This window comes from Sturnus vulgaris, unplaced genomic scaffold, assembly GCF_052056855.1.
Source record: "Sturnus vulgaris isolate bStuVul1 unplaced genomic scaffold, bStuVul1.hap1 Scaffold_85, whole genome shotgun sequence".
In the NCBI taxonomy this organism is placed as follows: Eukaryota; Metazoa; Chordata; class Aves; order Passeriformes; family Sturnidae; genus Sturnus; species Sturnus vulgaris.
This window is the reverse complement of record NW_028276736.1, coordinates 1046648-1066857: the sequence shown is the minus strand read 5'-3', so window position 1 is coordinate 1066857 and position 20210 is coordinate 1046648. Positions and strand designations below refer to the sequence as shown.

At 47.9% G+C, this 20210-nt stretch overlaps 1 protein-coding gene across 1 annotated transcript; it reads left to right on the top strand.

Annotated features, from left to right (window-relative positions):
* Positions 1-4500: 4500 nt before the first annotated feature.
* Positions 4501-17963, top strand: LOC148217359 (uncharacterized). The gene is made up of 14 exons (XM_088158719.1): positions 4501-4565; positions 6420-6534; positions 6802-7122; positions 8597-8641; positions 11547-11591; positions 11726-11812; positions 12026-12062; positions 12438-12489; positions 13071-13185; positions 13584-14696; positions 14939-15037; positions 16040-16811; positions 16999-17081; positions 17706-17963. Exons 1-11 carry the CDS (start codon positions 4531-4533, stop codon positions 14978-14980), a joined length of 2007 nt encoding a protein of 668 aa, XP_088014845.1. The 5' UTR covers positions 4501-4530; the 3' UTR covers positions 14981-15037; positions 16040-16811; positions 16999-17081; positions 17706-17963.
* Positions 17964-20210: the final 2247 nt, after the last annotated feature.

Genomic DNA, 20210 nt, shown 5'->3' with positions numbered 1-20210 from the left:
CTCTGGCCCTGCTCCCTGGGGGCTCCTCAGCGGCTCCTTCCCGGCTGCCGGGCAGGGCTCGGGGGCTCGGTGGCACTCGGGTGTAGCAATGGTGGGACTTTGGCACCACTTAATTAGTGGCTTGGTTTTGGTTGTTTTGTTTGTTTTGTTTTTCTTTTTCTTAGAGTTAGGATTAACAGAAACACAATGGAAACTTTTTTTTCTCGTGTTTGGACTTGGTTGTTTATTAAATTTTATCAGAAAGTACAGAGCGTTAAACAGCGTTTCTAGCTTGGAAAAAATGACGAAAGATGCAGCTGCTACAAGGATTTTTAAAGCTAAACAGTTCAATAGAGAATTAACACATATTATTTATCCTTTTAACCCAATAATTAGATTTTTATGATCTTTACGGTGATGCTGATTAACTAGAAACTATTACCTGAAACTCATGATGAAGAAGGAAGATGAACACCAAAAGAGACAACTCTCAAAATCTTTCATATTGTCCCATACTTATTACTATACTATAAAAACCTCCAATTGAAAACCTGTTACCCTGTGAAAGCACACACTTCTATTTCACTACACACTCGTGATTTTTATTTCACCACTCATATTTAGAAGCCGTTTTCAAGGCCTCAGGTCAAAAGCAGCGTTTTCCAGGGAGTCAGTGCCTGACAGCACAGAAAGGTAAAAAAAAAAATAAAAAATAAAACCAGGTTTGTGGGATTCAGCACTCGGGGACAGACAGGCAGGGCTTGGTGGCACTTGGGGACAACCCGTGCGCTGCTGCCGGGCGGGGCCGGGGCTGCAGGCGAGCGTTCCGTGGCCGTCCCGTGCCCGTTTGCCCGTTCCGTGCCCGGGACGCTCCGTTGCCAGCCGGGCGGTGCCAACGGCAGAGCCGCACTTGGGCTGCGGCAGCGCTGAGCGCTCCATCCCGGAGCTCTGCATTGCCCGCTCCATCCCGGAGCTCTGCATTGCCCGCTCCATCCCGGAGCTCTGCTCTGCCCGCTCCATCCCGGAGTTCTGCTCTGCCCGCTCCATCCCGGAGCTCTGCATTGCCCGCTCCATCCCGGAGCTCTGCATTTCCCGCTCCATCCCGGAGCTCTGCATTGCCCGCTCCATCCCGGAGCTCTGCTCTGCCCGCTCCATCCCGGAGCTCTGCATTGCCCGCTCCATCCCGGAGCTCTGCTCTGCCCGCTCCATCCCGGAGTTCTGCTCTGCCCGCTCCATCCCGGAGCTCTGCATTGCCCGCTCCATCCCGGAGCTCTGCATTTCCCGCTCCATCCCGGAGCTCTGCATTGCCCGCTCCATCCCGGAGCTCTGCTCTGCCCCCAAAGCCTGTTTGGCAGAGCATTCATTGCCACAGGGGAGGAATTCCTCGCCCACACGGCCGGCTTGTGCCAGGTAATTCTGCGCTTGGCTACCAAGGGGCAAACTGGCTGGGCACGGATGTCCCTGCTGGCCACCAGCGCTGGGCATCAACAGGAGCATCTTCAAAGCCAATGCTCCTGCTCCTGCAAGCTGGCAGCAGTGTGCTGAGAAAGAGCCACTAACCAGGGAAATTACCTTTAAGGCATTCTTTATATAGCAAATATTTAAGATTATTATTCCCCAGTTTACAGCAGGACAAATTACAAGGTTGCAGCAGGCCGTGCTGCTGCTGCTGATGCTTTAATCCCAAATGTCTCCAAGCCAATCCCTGGGAAAGGAGGGTGACATGGGGAGCACAGAGGGCCCTTGGTTCTGCCCCATGTGCTGCCAAAAGGCGCCAGCACTGAGAAGGAGAGGGCTGAGGGCAGAGCCAGCAGATGTGTGTCAGGAGGAACTTTATTTTTTGCTTTTCCTGGGCAGTGCTTGCAGCAGCTGCTCCAGATGTGGCCTGGGATTGACCTACTGGGAATGGGAGCAGCTGCCAGGGGCTGTTCTGGCAGTTGAATTGTGGCAGCCAGGTACTCCAGAGGGAGGTGGCAAAGCCCTTGTGGAAACACCCACACCCCAAAGTGAAGCCAAAGTTATTGATTTGTTCTTTTTCCAGTTTCAAGGCTCATGGCTGTTATCATTACAATAGCCATGTATGTATATTCATATGTTATATTTATCTAAGTACAACAGCCACCAGAATGTTTAAATCATTCAAGGCCAGGTCTGACAGACCTTTGAGAAACCTGGTCTAGTGAAAAGTGTCCCTGCCCATGGCAGAGGGACAGAATCTGGTGACATTTAAGGCCTCTTCCAATGTAAAGCATTCAGTGGTTCTATAGATTTATGGTTCTCTGGTTCTATGAGTCCAGTATGTTCCCTGACTGGATGTCAAATTGTTGCTTCAAATATATATGTAAAACACCAAGCTTTGCCCATAAAAATATCATGGGAACCTTAGTGATAGCAACATTTGAAAGAAAAGCTCTTGAGATGGGTACATCAAGTTTCTAAGCAGTTTTCAAGCAGTTTCCAAGCTTCCTTGTTCCACTAGAGCAGCTCTTTGCCTGGAGCTGGATGGACAAGGCAGAAAGAAGAGCAATCAAATATGTCCTGCTAAGGGATGCAGAAATGAGCCTGGCCAAAACCAGCCCTGTCCAAAGCTTGTAGGAATTGCCACCAGGGTACTTGGGTACCTGCTTTCCTCTCCAGAGTGAGGCAAGCTTGTGTTCAGAAGCACAGCCTGGTTGCAGGAGCATTTGTGCCTTGTGGGAATAGTGTGGTCAAAAACCCGACCCTCTCAACGGCATTTGCACAACTTTTGGACTGTTTAGTGCAATCTAGATTTTCCTGCTGGCCACTTGTGTGCTTTGTGGCCATGTCAAGGATAAGCTGGTGACAGGGCAGGCTTCCCTGTCATGCTGTTTATTCACATGTGGGCATGCATCTCTCTCTGCCCAAATTCTGCCAATGCCAGGTCCACTCAGCAGAAATGGGAAGAAATTTGGAATGACTTCTCCCTGCATGCACTTCCTACTTCTCCCACTTTTGTTTCTCTTGAAATTCCAGTGGGCACCATGTTCTTTGAAGGCACTTTATTTCCCAGCCAGCAGGATGGTTTTCATGCTCGTGAGGGAGGAACAAAGATGCAGTGTTTGTTTGCTTCCAGGTGTGTCCTCTTAGCTTGGTGTCAGTGTCTCTTGTGAGGCTTCCCAGCTGCAGGGGGAGGTGGGGCTCTGGCAGGATCCCCATCCACAGGATTCCCATTCTGTGGCTTGCAGAATGGTTCCCTGCTGGTCCCTTCCCTGGTGTTACAGCCATGGCTTGGAGCTCAGCTGCTCCAGCTCTTCCCCAAGTGTCTGTGCTCCTGTTCCACACCACTTGCTCTAAGTGGGGTGGCTCACAAGACTGCACAGAAAACTCCTGTAGCCTCCTCCCCAGCAGGAAATCATTCTGCTCTCTCTGGAGTGTGAGATGCTGTAAATGAATGTCACAAATTGAAATGGAAATGCTCTCAGTCCTATTTCAGCCAGTTTGAATTTTTTTACTTCTGCTGAGAGGATCTCGTTACCTTTTTATCTAGAGCTGTGTTTTCAGGACTTTATTTCCCTCCTTTTCTTTCCTTCCCCTTTCCAAAATTGCTGCCATTTATGTGAGGCCCATTTGTGTTGGAACTTTGAAGCCTGGGAATTTTGAACTTTCTGTGCTTTCTGACACTGACTCTCAAAAGAACACTGCTTTTGACTTGAGGTCTTGGAGAAGGCTTCCAAATTAGAGTGATCAAGTTAGAATCACTGGTGTGTAGTTAGAATAGAAGTGTGTAATTTCACATGGTGAAGAGTTTGGAATTTGGGGTTTCAGAATATAGTAATGGGTATGGAACATGATGGAGGTTCCTGGGCATTGTTTGTTTTCTTTTTTCCTTCTTGTTCCTTCTTCTTCATGATTTCAGGTAGTGGTTTTTGGTTGGATAGTTAGTGCTGCACTGTGGGTCTCAAGTGTTTAGTTATTGAGTCAAAAGTATAAATAATATAGATGCTTATTCTTAATTGGATAGTTAGCTTTTAAAAGACTTTCTAACTAGCTAAATTCACCTCAGTTTTCCTACTTTTGGCCTAATACCTCGAAGTGTGGAAGAACTCTCCGTACTTTAGATAAGATTTAATAAACAACTAAGTCTGAACAAGAAATTTGTCTTTTGAACATTCAGTTCTGACTCTAAGTGAAAACAGAAGAAAAAAGATAACCATTGTCACATTTGGTCATCTAAAAGCAGGGTTCTTAGGGCACATTTATTCTGAAAATTGAACCAGATATCCTGGAGCCTGCAGCAATGGCCTGGTTTGTCATGCTCTTGGCCAAATCTGGAGTTAAGAGCTGACCTGAAATGCAGCATCACCACTGGGGGAAGGGGAACATGGATCTCTCGGTTCCCCCCATTCTCAGCTATGTGTAATCCCCACATTTGGATCATTGATGTTAGGAGCACTGCCAGTAGGGTATTCCAGGCTCCGAGGGTAGCAAGTCCCTGCAGATCGTGGCCTCTGCTTTTATCATGAACTCCTGCAGATGGTGAATATCTGTTTGTTCTCTTCCAGAGAAGCTGACTCAAACTGAGGCTCTAAAATGCAGCCAAGAGGCAACCAGAACAGCAACATCAGGTAGGAATTGATTTGATGCAATCTTGGCTTCCCAGGTGCTGGGATGAATGTTGAGAGGGTTTATGAAAAGAATCCTCCCTCCAATGCAAGAATCAGAATCCCTGAGTGGGAGAAATAAAGGTTGTCCTGCCAGTGGGATTTTCAGAGCTCCTGTTACAGACCCAGACCTGGATGATGTTGTGGGCCAGGGCAGGTTGTCTGCTGAACTTTCTGAAGCAAATCTCTCATACCTGGGGCCAGGGCACTCCCTTCTGCACTTTGGGAGGCTTTGGGCCCTGGAGTATTTTCCTGTTTCAGTCTGTAGCAAAGCACAAGAGTTGTTTCTTTTCGGGGTGGGTGCAAGTTCTTATTTCTTGTGGAATATGTTTGGAGAGGATGAGAACTGAGCTGATGTTTCAGGGCAGACATTTGGCTCCCTCTGCCTCTCTGAGCAGTCAGGGTGATGGGGTTTTCCTGGTGACACATCAAGTGTTGACCACCTGCAGCAAGTACAGCAGTGTTTTTAACTCTGCAGCTGTTTTGCCCCTGGAGATGGAGAGGCTGGGACTGTGGAGTCCCCCTGCTCCAAGGCTGCCAGGTGCCTGGAGTTCCCAAAGCTTCCAAATTTCCCTGACCTTAGGGAAACTGTGCAGGGTTCTGAGTGGCAGCAGAGCTCAGGTGTGCAAAGGCTTTGAAGAGCATCTTGACAAGCACCTTGAATGGCCAGGTCAGAGATGGGCAGCAATGGTGTCTGCAGGGCTCTGGAGACTGGGAGAGCTACAGGCTGATCTTCAAGGATTGGGCATTTCAGCAGACAGCAGACACTTTGCTCTGAGTTTGGAATGTCACCTAGTGCAAAAACCAGGTTTATTGTAAATAATGGCACTCAGAATGAGATGAGGCAGCTGTGCCTCGGCTCTAGGGATGATGAAACTTTCAGGAGCTGATTGCTGGTGTGGTATTGGAGAAAGTGCCACTGCTGGAAGTTGGATGGGCCAAGAAGAATCTAGGAATTGTATGTATAAAGCAGACTGTACAGTAGAGTAGAAATAGTTACCTGCATCCACTCTGCCTACATGCTTTTCCTTCTCCTATGTCCACAAATAGCAGAGGCAGAGTTTCCCTCATTTTGCAGTAGTCTTTCACAGAGCAGGGACAGTTTAAAGGATCTGCTTTGCCATGATGGGACACAGCTTTATTGGTGTTTTGCTATGGGGCTGGTGGGATTGAGTACATGCAGATGTGGCTGAGGAGGAACAGGGGCATTTGACATGGTGTTTTCTGAATGTCTGAGATTTCCATTCTAATTCCATTGATGGGATTGCTTGAAATACAGCTACATGATTTTCTGTGGAAGCAGCTTTCTAAATATCAATTTACAGTAGAGAGTGAATTTCCAAGGCTGTTTGTAAAGTGGACAAAATTCAATCCTTGAAAGTGGCAACACCTTCAAAAGAGAGGATTCTCTTTGACTCTCAGGGGGAGAGTGAGGTGAGAGGTGTGAAGAACAAGCATGGCAGTTTCTCCATTGATGATTGCAAGTGAATTTGCCAGCTCATGTGCTGATCCCCCTCAGTGACTCAGCGACTGCTTCTCCATTTGTTTCACAATGAAATGGGGGGAGAGTCTTTCCCTTGTCATCCTTGTCGATGTCTGGGATGAGGAGCAGCAATCCCTGAGAAGGATGTGTGCTGTGCCCCAGAGCAATGAGACCCACAGGGGACAGAACTGATCTGTCCACTGTCAGCATCCTGAGGATTTCAACATTGCTTTGCTGCTGGACATGTGCCCTTGTGGGAAAGCCCCAGTTTGTGCACAGAGTATAAAAACAGGGGTTCAAGTGTTAACTCTCCTTTCTGTGTCTCCTTCTGAAAGCCGGAACAACAACAGAAACCTGCTCGGCCGTCTGGAGCAAGAGAGGCGGAGGAGGGAGGTGGAGGAGAAATACATATCCCGGGAGAAGACTCCTGTCTTTGCCAATCCCTACAAGGTAATGGGAGTGGGGTGCAGGCTGGAAGGAGAGGAGGAAGGAGGCTTGGGGGCCGAGAGGAGAGCTGTGTCTTCTGCATGGGCTGTAGCAGACTTTGGCCCAATCCCTGCAATCACAGCATCTTCCCATCTGCTCCACTGAGCTTGCCTAACTTCCCTAGTGGGGATGCATGGTGATTCCATGCAGATGCTGAGCAATGTCTCTTGCAGAGCTGGCTCTCCTGCCTGGGCTGTTTGTGACATTCCCCTCTCTGTTCCTGTGCTGCAGACCAATAAAGAGGATGAGCTGTCATGGCACATCAAGCACATGCTGGGCGAGTGGGACCTCAACCTGATCCCCTGGCAGGAGTCCCCTCCAAGTCCTCTGTGGTTTCCAGAAATGTCCAAATCCATGTCACAGACCTGCAGGAGTGGTCTGGCCTCCAGGAAGACAAACCCATATGAGGACATGGGGAAGGAATTCTCACTGCAATCACTAGGCCTCAGGCCTAACACTAAGCAGAACTCTAAGGACTGCAATGAAGTTGTCTCCAAACAGAGGCCAGAAGCCAAAGCTCCACCATCCAAAATCCTTCCTGAGCCTGTCCAGGTGAGTGCAATTGTTGGGGCCCTCTGTTGTTGGCAGTCCCTCAAGGTCAGGGGATCATCACACTCCTGGCTGGTGGCTGAGCCTTGGCACTTGGTTCCAGATGTGCTTTGGGGTTTTGCCAGGCTCATCCTGGGACATCACTGGGATGTTGCTGTGCCCTATGGGAGGTCGAAGTTCACAGTGCTGAGCCATGGCAGCTGGGCCAGGAGAGCCAGGGAGATGGTTTTCAAACTGTGTTTGGCCTTTGGGAGGAGAAGGAAGAGCTGGAGGCTGCAGTCAGCTTTTCCTGGAAAAGGCTGGTGATCAACTGCAAAGGACTGTAGGCAATACCTTGTGGAAAATGAGAGGAAGCTGAGAGAATAAAGCAGTGCAGGGCCTTGCCTTCTGCAGGAGCCATTCTTCTGTGCCAAAAAAATAAAGCACCGTTCCTGGTCTCAAAGTCTTGGAAATGCAGAGTGCTGCAATCAGCCCTCAGGCCAGCAGCAATGGGCAGTGTTTGTCCTTGCTGCCTGGATGAGTCTGATTTTATTGGAATGAATGACAAATGTCGGGGAGTATCAGTGTGAAGAAAGGAGCAGGGATGCTGCATCTTCCTTGGAGAGGGTGGTGAGGGAGGGGAAGGAGGGGGTGCCCAGAAACAGCTGAGAGAGGCTTGGAATCCCTGGCAGCTTCTGCCATCAGCTGGGGGTGGGCTCAGCTCTGCAGAACATGCCCAGCTCCAAATCTGGCTGCTGAATCCATCACTTGGCCAAGCACGGGAGAGTGAGAAACGGTAGCTGGGGATTTGCCAATGCTGCAGGGGCAAGAAGAGGATGGCTAAAGTCAGCCAGAACTTGCATAAACTGTGTTGCATCTTTGCAGATGTGTCAGAACTCCGTGTCTTATCCAGACTGCTGTGGCCTTTAGAACAAGAAGGAGTCTCATTTTATTTGGGTGAATGAGAAATATTCCTCTTTCTCTAGAACTGGCTTAGAAAAATTGGCAACCATTACTTCTGACTGGTTTATTTTAACCAAGGAAGCTTTTTGCTCAACTCTTTTAAATGCAGAGGGAGCCTGTGCCCCTGAAGGCAAAGCTTAGCTGCTTAAAAAAAGGGAGAAGACTGCACAAACATTCTTACATAACAACAACAACAATAATAATAATAATAATAATAGTAATAATAGTAACAAGTGATAGTAATAGTAGTAGTAGTTTAAGAATGGAAACAATATTTCCTGACTGCCAGGTTCCAAAGGGAACACAGACATTTTCCTCAGAGGAGGAGAAGGTGACTGTGAGGATTTCAGCTGGTTTTCCACCTGGTCTCCATTATTCACTCCCCTTCAGATGGGCCTTTTCATCCTTACTGGCATTTTATTATTAATGGACTTGCATGACATTTTTGGAGCTGTTGGTAAGCACATGCTGGCTGAGTGCATGTCAATTAGTAAAAAACCCAAATCAACTCCTGCCTCCCTTGTTCTTGTTTCAGGAAAAGAAGCCCATTGGTGTGCCATCCACTGAAAAATCTTGGAAGGTTGGTGCTCTTCAAGAATAGATCTCTGTATTTCTTGTTTTGCATACATGAAGGAAATGGGTGGGGAAGAAATGCATTGCTCAGCTCCTGTTCACTCAGCAGATGTTTCCCTCCCTGAAAGTGTGTTTGGGGTGGGTGAGGAGAAGTCGAGATAAAAGCTGGAGCTGTAAGATGTTGTAAGTTCAGCCTTCCTCTCAGTCTGTAACACTCTCTAGAGCAGTTCAAGAGCCATCCCATGACAGCTCATCCTAAGCAGCCAGAGCTGCTCCTTCCTCAAGCTGGAGGTTTCCATTCCCGAGCTCCCCTTGCCCAAAGGCTCTGGGCCTGCTGCCTTGTGTCTGGGCTTCCCAACTCCCATTGCCAACAAAGGGAAACCAGCCCCATGCTTGCAGCACAGGGTGTTACAGAGACCCAGATGCCCTTGAGCTTCTGAGTGTTTCTGAGAGGGCCAATGTGGCAGCAAACTTCTCTTTCCTCTCTCCCATTGTTTTCAGTAGGCTCTGCATTTGTAGAGCTGTCACATGTTTGAGCCAGAGGATGAATGGAAAATGCTTCAAGGACTCCCACTTTTGTTCCAGCTGTCATCTCCAAATCTGATGTTTTTCATGGACATTTGAAGCATGTCATGTGTGGAAGCACAAACCCCATTTTACCTTGATTGTCAGCAAAAGCTGACAATAATGATCTGAGTGTGTTAGGCAGAGGTGGGAGTGCAGAGTGCTGCCCACCAAGTCAGCTTTAGATGGTGCCTACACCAGGCACACACATCTTGAAATCCTCCCCACTTGCTGCACTCTGCTGAATTCCCTGAGCTAACCTTGCCTCCCCCTCTCCTCTTTGTTTTTTTGAACAAAACAGGTTGTGGAAAAGCCACCTCCTTCACTTGCTCCTCCAAGGTACAGTTGTGTTGCCAAACAACCCTCTAGACCAAACTAGAAAAACAAACCTTTTCACATGAGGGGGAGATGGGAAGGGGTTCCTGGTTCCTCTTGTAGCTACAGGCTTTGCTTTGTGGCTGCCTGGAGCTGCTGTTGAAAATTGGTTTCAGTTTTATGGGGTTTTCAGGAAAGCTCCAATTAGAAAGGAATAACCCGGGCATGCTGGAGTTTGCCTATGAACCAGACTTGGATTTCCCCAGGTGTTCCCTTCTTTTTTCCTCCTCCCCTCCTCCAGTGTGTCTGTAGATCCTATGTTTTTGTCTTAACCAAGGAACACAGATGGAGAAGTGAAAACATAAGGGGAAGAATAAAAAAATCCTCAAGAATCCAACCTGAAATTTGTTGGGCTCTATTGGAAATTTTCCTTTGGGGGTTGTTGCTTTCAGAAAGGCACTGGCAAGTTTTGGTGTTTAATTTAGGTTTAGTTGGCAAAAGACAGGTTCACAATACAGCAGTCAGATCCTGCTTACATTTTTGTCTGGCTGGGTGTGATGTTGAAGGTTTGATTATTCCCCCAGAGTGGTTTTGATGCTGGTTCTTTATTTTTGGAGCATGGCAATGTGTTCCCCTGGCCCTCTGCCCTCTGCTCTCAGTGGCCAAACACAGGGTTTGGGTTTCGATTGGAATGCTGCCATGTCAGTGGGATAAGGAAGTAACCTTTCCCCTGCTGCTGTTTAATTTTGTCTCCTGGGGGCCTTGCAGAGCTCTCCAGCCCCAGCAGAAGAGGGTGGCACCAGCACAGCCCAGCAGCTGGGAGTCAGGGAGCTCCAGGGACTGCCACAGCTCGCCAGCCTCTGCACTTCCAGGAGCACCAGCACCCAAGGTGAATGCAAATCCAGTGCAGAGGCTGCTCCACAGCAGCCCCTTGCCTCCCTCTCTGCAGTCTGAGGGCAGCCAGGACAGCAGACCTGAAATCCTGTCCCTCTTAGGTGTCCCCTGAGACCTCTGCAGCAGCAGCAGACATTTCTTGCCCTCTGCTTCCCTTTTGGAATTTGTCAAGAAACAGCCCTGCTTGGACTTCTGGAGCCTAACCTGGCAGTGTTCCCCCTTGTCCTTTGGCATCATTGTCTGGTCCTTCTGGAGTTTTCACCCCAGGATTAGTCCATTTTGAAGCTGAGAGATGAAACCTGGAGTGCATGTGCTGGATCCTCTGCAGTTGGGATCTCTGGGCTGTGGCCCCTGACTGACTGATTTCTGGTCATGGCTGTTTTGGACAATGGCTCTAGATGTGAAAAATTCCTTCTTTCATTTTCTGCTTCTTCCAGTCCTGTTGATGTAATATTTTCTTAGTTCTGCTTGGTCTCAAAGATGACCCTGTCTTTGATAACACAGTCCTGCAGTGCTGAAGGCTGGAGCCAGCCTGAGTTACCTGAGCAGGAGCAGTGCTCTCAACTGGAAGCCAAGCACCAACTACACCTTACAAGGGTTGCATTTTAGCCAGGGCTATTTTTTTAATTTTTTTTACTTCAGAAAGATGAGTCTGATTTTATTTGAATCAATGTCAAATATTCCTCCTTCTCTAGAACTGAACTGAGAATTTCTCTAGAATTAGGAACCGTTATTTCTAAAGTGTTTTTTCTGAACTCATGAAACTTTTTGCTCAACTCTTTCACATGCAGAGGCAGCCTGTGCCCTTGCAGGCAAAGCTTAGCTGCTTCAATAGCAACTGAAGGAGAGTGATATTCAATCAAGGGAGCAGACTGCAGGAACAGACTGTCTTGAGAACAGGAATAAAAAGTCAGCAATGGAAACTCTTTCCTGACTGCCAGGGAAGCCAGACATTGATCTCACAGGAGGTGACGGTGGTGGCTTCAGCTCTTAATCCTTACTAGCATTTCTTTATGAGTGGACTTGCATGGCATTTCCAGACCTGCTGGTCAGCAAATGTTTGCTGAGTGCTTGCTTGTTTGCTACCAATGAGTAAAATATCCAAACAAACTCTCACTGCTCCCTCTTCCTTGTTTCAGCACATCCTGCACGTTTATGTGCAGTCCATTGAAGGAATCCTGAAGGTGGGTGCTCTTCAATACCAGATCTCCTGTACAAATCCATGAGGAGGTGGAACCCTCTGGCTCTGGAAGGCTGAAACTCCCTCTGTGTCCATCAGCAAAACTCCTGAGAGCTGCTTCTCTCCCTCTCTTTGCAGGACATGAGCAGCCCCCTGTCACCTCTCCTGTCACCTCTTCAGACACCAACTAAAGCAGAGATTTCCAGACTTCCAGTGGCATCAAAGGTAAGCCAGCCCAATTTTCCCAGGGCTTCTGATAAATTACAAAAGATCTTTCTGCTGAGCAGAAGTCCAGCTCAGATGTTTGGCAGCTCTTAGAATGTTTTCAAAATATTTCTTCCAAAATGCACATACCCCTAATGTGCCATTAACACAGTTTTGGAGTCAGTAGATGTGTTGTTAAGCTGCATGCTAAATTACTTTGTCCTTTCATTCTAGGAGTCCCAACCTGATGGATGTGCAGCACAGAAGCAGGGTAAGTAGAAATGAAAGAAAACCCAGTTCTTTGTGTGCTGACAGGTAATTTTGTGTGTTATATGGAGCAGAGACCATGAAGCGTTCACACTGATGAAGCAGCATGATTTCCTCTGCTTTGCTGAGCAGGGGTGAATTGAGGAATGGCTTAAGAAACTGTAAACAATCATTACCTGGAACTCCAGATAGCACTTCAGCAGAGGACAAGCAGTATTTTGTTCATCACTGCCATCTGGAGTGATGAACAATCTTGATCTTTGAGGGGCAAGCCCCTCCTGGAAGAAAGCACCTGCCTCATCTGGTGCTCAGAGACCAGAGGGTAAAATCTGCTACAGGTCAGGTAAAGAAACACAAGCTTTTCATTGTTGATTTCCAGAGCAGGCTGGTGCAGCTTCAGAAACGTGGCTGAGTTCTGAGCCAAGAACATCGTAAGTAACCAGACTCTGTTCCAATCTCTGCTGGGAAAAGAACCTGGAATGAACAAAAATTTGGGTTATCTTAAGTCAGATTTTTCTCAGAAAACTTCAATGCAGGGAATTTTCACCAACAGAAAAATTATTATTTCTTGATGGACTCATGAAATGGTTTAGGTTGGAAAAGATCTTGAAGATCAAGTCCTATAGTTAATCCAACAACACCAAGTGCACTAAACCATGTCATGATGACAGCGACTGTGTTTTAAACCAAAATAAAGTGAAAGTGAAGAAAAGGCCCCCAGGTCTTCATGTACCAGACTGAAAAAGTCTTCTTTTAATCTGTGGTGCTTAACATCACACTTTGTGCTTGTCAACCTGCTAATAATGCCGTTGACAGCAATAAATGCTAAGGGATACCAGCTGAATCTGATCATTCCTGGGTATGGTTTTGAAGCCTGGCAGGACTAGTAAAGCTACAGCTACAAAAGCTATAGAAATGTAGCTGTGAAATTTGAAAGTAATCTCCTGTGCCCAAGGAAAACACTTCTAAGAAGTTTTGCAATAATTTTTTTTCTTATTGAAAAATTGAGCAGCTCATTGTCAGGGAGCTCCAGGGACTGCCACAGCTCCCCAGGCCGTGACCCAGAGGTCAGCTCCAGTGACAGTGAGGAGGACCTTGCAAAGGTGCTGGACCTGCCAGCACCTGAGGTGAGTGCAGAGACCATGGAGAGGCTCCCACAGCCCCTGCCCACTGCAGGGGGGTGTCCTAGGAAGGAAGCAGATGTTGTACTTCTCCTCTGGTTCCAAAATGCTGCCTGGTGTGTCCTGCAAATACTGCTTTGTTAGACCCCTCTCACTCCAGTGAAGGCTTAGCTATTTGCCCACAGGCAAATATGGGTTTTTTTATTGAGGAAATATCCATCCGTGGTGCTCAAGGAGCAAGTTAGGGCACATGGCCTGTTAGTTTAGAGTAATTCTTCACAGGCCAAAGCCCAGACCTTACAACCTCTGGGCAAGAGTCCCTGGGCTCTGGTGAGCTGTGCTAGGACAGAAAGAGCCCATAAAGGCATCAGTCTTGAATCCTTCGTTTCTCTTTTTGTTGGCAGCCTGAGCCACCAGCTGATAAAAAGTGGTGGCTTGGAAACCTGATGACCCAGGCAAAGCGAGGAGCAGCACCAGGACAGGGTCCCAGGGAAATTGCCCGTGGGAATGGACGTGAGGAGGGTGAGAAGCAGGAGCAGGGCATCAGCAGCCGCTCCTGCCAGCAGCACTCCAAGGCAAGGGAGTCTCCTCACGAGAGCTGTGGCCGAGTGGCCAAGAAATCCCAGCAAACCTGTCAGCAAGTGGCCAAGGGCTCTCAGGAGAGCTCTGGCATGCCAGCCAAGACATCTCAAAAAATCTCTGGCCAAAGGGCCAAGGATTTCCCCAAGAGCTCTGGCCAAGCAGTGAAGGATTCTCAGAAGAGCTGGAGCCAAGTGGCCAAGCATTTTCCCAAGAGCTCTGGTAAAGTGGCCAAGGAATTTCACACCTGCTCTGTCCAAGGTGCCAAGGCTTCAGAGAAGAGCTTTGGCCAAGAGCACGAGACTTCTCACAAAAGCTGTGGCCCAGTGGCCAAGGACCCTCAGAAGAGCTCTGGACAAGTGGCCAAGGATGGTCCCAAGAGCTCTGGCTCCCTGGGAAAGGATTCCCAGAAGAGCAGTGGCCAGGTGGATCAGGCTCCTCAGCGAGCTCATCTTCAGACTAAGCAGAGCTGCCTGCATCCTCCTGGGCTCACCAAGGAGCCTTTGCCCAAGGAGTCTGTGGGTACCAAAAGGCCTGGAGAGCCCCTGGAACACAACAAATCCAAAAGGGTGAGGAAGGAGGAGAGTGAGCCTGGTCCTGGGGAGGTCACAGACCAGCCCTGCAAGGATCAGCTGGAAGTCAAAGAGAAGCCAAAAACCGACAGTGAAGACCCAAAGCTGGCACTTCACAAGCCCTCTGAGGAAAGAGAGCACAAGGGCTGCCCCCAGGCCAACACCAAAGGGTTTTTGGAGCCTGAGCTCCTGGGAGATGCTCAGGAAGGTGATGCCCTCATCCCCAAAGGCCACAGGACTGGGGATTTGCACAAGGAGAAAGTGCCCTCACCTCCTGGGGAGAAGAAGTTGTTCTTGTCTGCGAGGAAGCCAGACTTGAAGAGAAAAGAAATGAGGAATCCTGAGGAGTCCCCTAGAAAGAAGAAGGTGAGAGGGGCAAGGGGAGGTGGGTTTGGACAATGACCAAGGTGGTGTTTGAAAACCCCTTGTGGAGATTCCCTTCATAGGTTGGCACTAGAGCCATGATCTTTCTCCTCTAAAGACAGCTCCATGTGTTATTTTTTGTTTTCAACCAGAATCTGTCAAACGGAGCTGTACTGGTCTGTACTTTATGTGAACTTTCAAGACCTGACTGATTTTTTTTCCCCTTTTTTCTTTCTTCCTATTAGAGGGATGACAAGGGGGATACTCCCAGGAAGAAAAAGGAATGAGAAAAAATCCCCCCCAAAATTTCAGCCTTCAGCAAACAAAGAGTGCAGTAAACTGAAGTGAGTATGCAGTCGTGGGATGTGTAAATCTAAAAGTCAGAAAGGTGAGAAAAAGAACTGTATCTTCTGTCCAGACCCTTGGGAATTTGCTTTCAATTTTGTGTGCCTTCTGCAACTTGACCTGCTGCAGATTGGCCTTTCCATGGTGGAAGCAACCAGTGCAGAAAGCAGCTCTGCAGGTGGAGGTGGGTGAGGGTAGGGAACCTTTCCCTCCTGACATCTTCTGCAAGCTCAGAGGTGTTTGGGTTGGTGTTTGGCTGGGGGAAGGGATGTTCCAATTGCAGTAGGAATGGCAAAGCTTGAATTGTGGAGTTCTTTGCTCCCTTTTCCTTAGGGAAAATGAGCAGCTGTCTTAGTCATGTGCTGGCTTTTGCAGTGGGAGGGGCAGGAGGTGTTTCTGGGCAGAGAGGGCTCTGGATCAGGTTGGGGATGGTGCTGTGCTCTGTGTCCAATGTGATGTGCAGCATCAGCTGTGCCAAGGCAGAGCAGCTGGAGAGCACGTGTGCAATGTGTAGGGACCAAAGCATGGCAAAGGTGGGTGCTGAAAGAGGGGAGAGGACTGTCCCATGCACAGCAGGGTCAGGCAAGAAGTGCAGCCCCACATCTGAGCCTTCCCACTGCATTTAACTTCATTTCCTCCTCTTCTGAGGCTCCAGTCCATGAGCTGGGATTCACTGCTTGCTGTGTTCTCAGAAACTTTGAGGAGCTGACTAAAAATGGTGGAAATGAGCAGTAGTGAACCAAGGCTGAGAGCTATTCGGTGCTGCTTCTTGCTGCCAGAGTTCCCTGGTCATCCTGATTTCAGATGATCAGAAATCTGCTAGGCTATTGTGTTATTGAATGTTAAAATCCCTGCCAATTAAAAGTCCCTGTCCCTTGAAGCCTCTCAGCTTTGGAAGCGTTGTCCAGTTGAGACACTGGTGAGAACTGGTACAGGATGTAGCCAAGTTTTTAAGAACATTGTATGTGCATCACATTAATGAATTTCCTTCTCTTGTGCAGAGCATCAGAAGCTTCATTCCAAGCTGAGAGGAAGAATGTGGTGCTGCCACCACTGCTGGCCGTGACTGCTGCACAACGTGCACCAAACTCAAGCCAAAAGAGACTCAGAACCGAGCCTGACAACCTGGACCTGCCTGCCACGGATAACCCTGCCAGGAACCAGGAGCCAAGCACAGGAAAGTGGAGGAAGATCACAGGGAACAATGCCAGGGCATCACCATGGATATCCAGGAGAGCTGACAGGAGGATTCCTGCAACCCACACGTGCTGTGTGATTCTCTTCAGAAACATCCTCTCAGATAAGTAACTCTTTCTGATTGCAGCCAACTGCAAATGCAAGACTGGTGTAAAAAGGAGTATGTTTCTAAACAGAAATCTTTTGAATCTTGTTTAAAAATAAGAAACAACAAACCTGTGGGTGTGCCTGCAACCTGGGCCTGAAGTTTTATAGCTTGTTTACAAAATACTTCATAGCCCTTGCAGCTTTGCATTTCTGGGTTATAAAGTTGGATTTTACTGGCTGCTTGTTAAAATTTGGGTGTTTGCTGTTGGCTTGGGGTGTGGGATTTAGGATGTTTGGGGGAGGGTGGGGCTGTGAGTTAAGCCAGGCTGTGCACCCTGTATTTGCTGCCTTCTAATAGCTCATTTTTTCCTGATAATTTTCCTCCTTCCAGCCCTCACTGCTCTCTCAGTCACTGAGAAGGAAACCTGTCGCTGAATTTCTCCATGCCTGGGAGAAGTTTAATGATTCCAAAGCACTGTGAGTTGCCAAGTGAGAAGCCAAGGTTCCATTTCCATTATTGGAGGGATTGCTGGGGAAGGAGGCGAGAGGGGGAGATCCTGGAGCACAGACTATGCCTGGGACAAAGGAACATTTTCTCTGGAAATTCAGGATAGCCGGCCTTTGGAATTGCTTTAGGCATCCCTCTCTGACCAGCTTTCTCTCTACGGTTTTTCAGGGATCTGCAGGGGATGAGAAGAATCCTTTCCCAGAGACTTCTCTGCCAAATGAAGACAAGACAAGGAGACTGAAGTTGGAGCAGTAAGTGTTTGTTTCACAGCTCTGCCTGCAGTTTCTGAAGACACCAAACAGGGCTGGCCCTGCAGCCACCCCAGTTGCTGCTTCCTTATTCCTCATTTTGGGAGCAAAGAGAGAGGGAGGGATGGGGGAGAGCACCTGCTGAGTAGCTTAGCTACAGCTGGGCAGCACTTGGACTTTTGACTCCTTGCTGGGCTTGTGACCAACATTTGCCAAAAGGAATTCCTAGAGCTGCTGCTACGTTTTTGTCCAGTTTAGTCATTACAAATGTCGTGTTGTCCTGTGGTGCAAGCAGTGGGGAAGAGTCAGAAGCTGTAACCTGCCATCCCACGGGGCCTTTGCAGTGCCATTTTCCATAAAACACAAAGTTTTGTGGGCCCCTTTGGGCAAAGGGATGCATTGCCATGATCTGCTGGCAAACTTGCAAAAGGAAAAAATCGGGATGTGCCTGGCAGAAGGGCTGGGAGGCTGTAAAAATCCTCTCCATAAAGAGGCAGCTGCTGAAAGTCAAAGAGCTCTGCAGGTTCTCTTTGAGTAAAGTCACTCCAGTCATTGAGTGTCTTCTGCCAGACGTGCCTGTTGGATGAATCTAACCAAATGTTTTCTCTATCCCTCCTTTTGTTCCAGAGATTTCTGCTGAACAAAGCCAAGAGACGTGACCAGGAGCCGGCCTGAGCTCATCCACTGAACGAGACAGAATTTACAGTGACTGACACTGGAGCCCAAGTGCCTTCACTGGGTCTCCAGGATGTAAATAGTTCCATGTTCTCTGTTCTTTTGGAGCCTCAGAAACAGTTTTGTTTTGTTCATTTTCTTACTGTTCAATGCAGAGCACCTGCATATTTTTTGGTTTGTTTTAAATACAGTTTGAAGTTCTTTTGGCTATCTCAGGAAAGCTTTGTGTTTTTTGAGGGTAATGCTTTTCTGCCTTGCAAAAGAAGAGATGGAGGGTGGTACCTGCCTTTAAAATAACCAAGTGCAAGGAATTTTCGGGATGGGCCCATGTGCTGGTGCTCTATAAACCTGTCTACTATGAATAACTAACAGGACAATATTGCCACCTATTGCTGACAGGAAATCTGCACTCAGATTGTTCCTGAGGGTCTTGCTCAGTTTCAGCCTTGTCAGACCCAAGTTTGGGTGGCAGAATGACACCCAAGGTGTGGTTGGAAACAGCTCTGCCTGTCTCCCGTGCTGAAGGGATGGGACTTGCAGGGAAGATTCATACTTGGGCTGCTTTTTGGCATTTGGGTTGGTGAGGCTGGGAAACTGCAGTGGGTGCCTGGGACTGCTTGGGCATTGTTGTGAGTCTGAGAGCTTCCAGGGAGAGGAATCTCTTCTGATAAAGGAGAGATTAAGTGGCTGAATGTGGAACATAAGGCACATTTTGCATTTGGGTAATTGCCTGCAAGCACTGGTGGTCTCAGGGAGTGTCCAAGAGCAGAATTTGGTACCAAAGTAGGGCATCCTTCCTGTGGGAGAGGACTTGGGCATGGTTCTCTCCTTTTCTTTTGTATCATATACACACCAATCACTTTTTATTCAGTTGCAAGAAAATCAAGTCTAATTCCTTATGTTTTTTCGTGTGCAAAAAGGCCCTCGGGATCTAAAAATCTGCCTGCTACCATCCCATGCATGCCTTGTTTACACAGCAGGATCTTGAATCCCGGTGAGTCAGCTGGGCACACATCCCAAACATCCATCCCTACTCCTGCTGGTCTGGCTGAACTCGGGCACTGCCCAGAGCAAAGGAACATTTCAGTGCTGCAGCTGAAGGAGTCACAGAGATTCTGAACTGCATCCACCCATGGATTTCAGATCCTGCTAAAGCAAATCAACACCTTTCACATTGCACCAGTCCATCTAAAATTATTAAATCGAGTTATTACCAGGCTGTTCAGGAGAAGAATTGCCTAACTTTAAGTGTATTTATTATTGTATGTGAAGACAATGTGTTCCATGATTGTCACTACTGGTTTATCTTGGGTTTTAGTTTTATTTTCTGTTACAATTCATCCTAAATTGTGGCTCTTAGGGTGCAGCAATTTCTAAGCAAGTTCTCCCTTCTCTTCCCTAGAGGGCAGATGACACCCACATACAAGCAACTGCCAGCCTGATAACATGACAGCAAAATAAAGTTCTTGGCAGGACAGCTGAGTTTTACACCGATAAATCAGGGACCAACGTTTTTCACAAGTCCTACACTGTAACAGTAACCACGTGGAGTGCCAACCTCCAGAAGCCCCAAAAGCCTCGTAACACCCACAAAAGCAAGCTGCTCCTCTTCTCTCTTGAATGACCAGACTCTCTCTTTCCAGTCCAAAGCTACCAACCTCCCTGCTGAGGTTCTGTATATTCCTTCCAGATGAACCTGATCGTTTCCTCTTTCTATCCAGTAGTTCCCTGGATTCACAAAAATTCCCAAGGATTTAGTCTAAACCAAGGAGAGAAAGGGACTCCTTCTATTCTTCTAGCCATGGTTTAAAATATGCTCAAACCACCACACTCTAACTCTGACAGTCCACAAATACGAACCTCCCCCCCTTAATTTTTAAAAGGTTAAGGACACACAGCTGCAGGAGAGAAATTATTTTATTTTATCCTGCTAGGTTTACACTGTCCTTTCGCCCTTTGTATTCAAAACCTCTCCTGGCTTAATCTAAAACTATCGAGCAAGAGCTTGCCTAAACTGCCGGGCTCTTTGAACTTGGCTTCAGCAGCCACTTCCATCAGCAAAGTACAACAGAGCAGCCAACAACACAGCCTGAGTAACAACACAGAAAACAGCGCAGAATTACCGGTTTGTTACAATTGTAACTTTTGTCACAAGAAGGCAGTATTAAAATACACAATTTCAAATCCAAAAATACACAATGACAGCGGTGGCAGGGACCGGTTAAACCCGAACACCAAGAGTTACAAGGAATACCGTCCCCAAAACCAGGAATCCCCACACACAACCCGAATCCCAAAGTCAAAATCACTGCGGGGAAGGGTATTTCTTTATCAAGGGACAAAGTATTCACCTCTTTTCAACACAGCACACAGCATGCGGCAATTTTAAATGTTCACCCCAATCGCTTCTCCCTTCTCCAGCCATTTCGGTCTCCTGAAAATGAAACGCCAGGGATG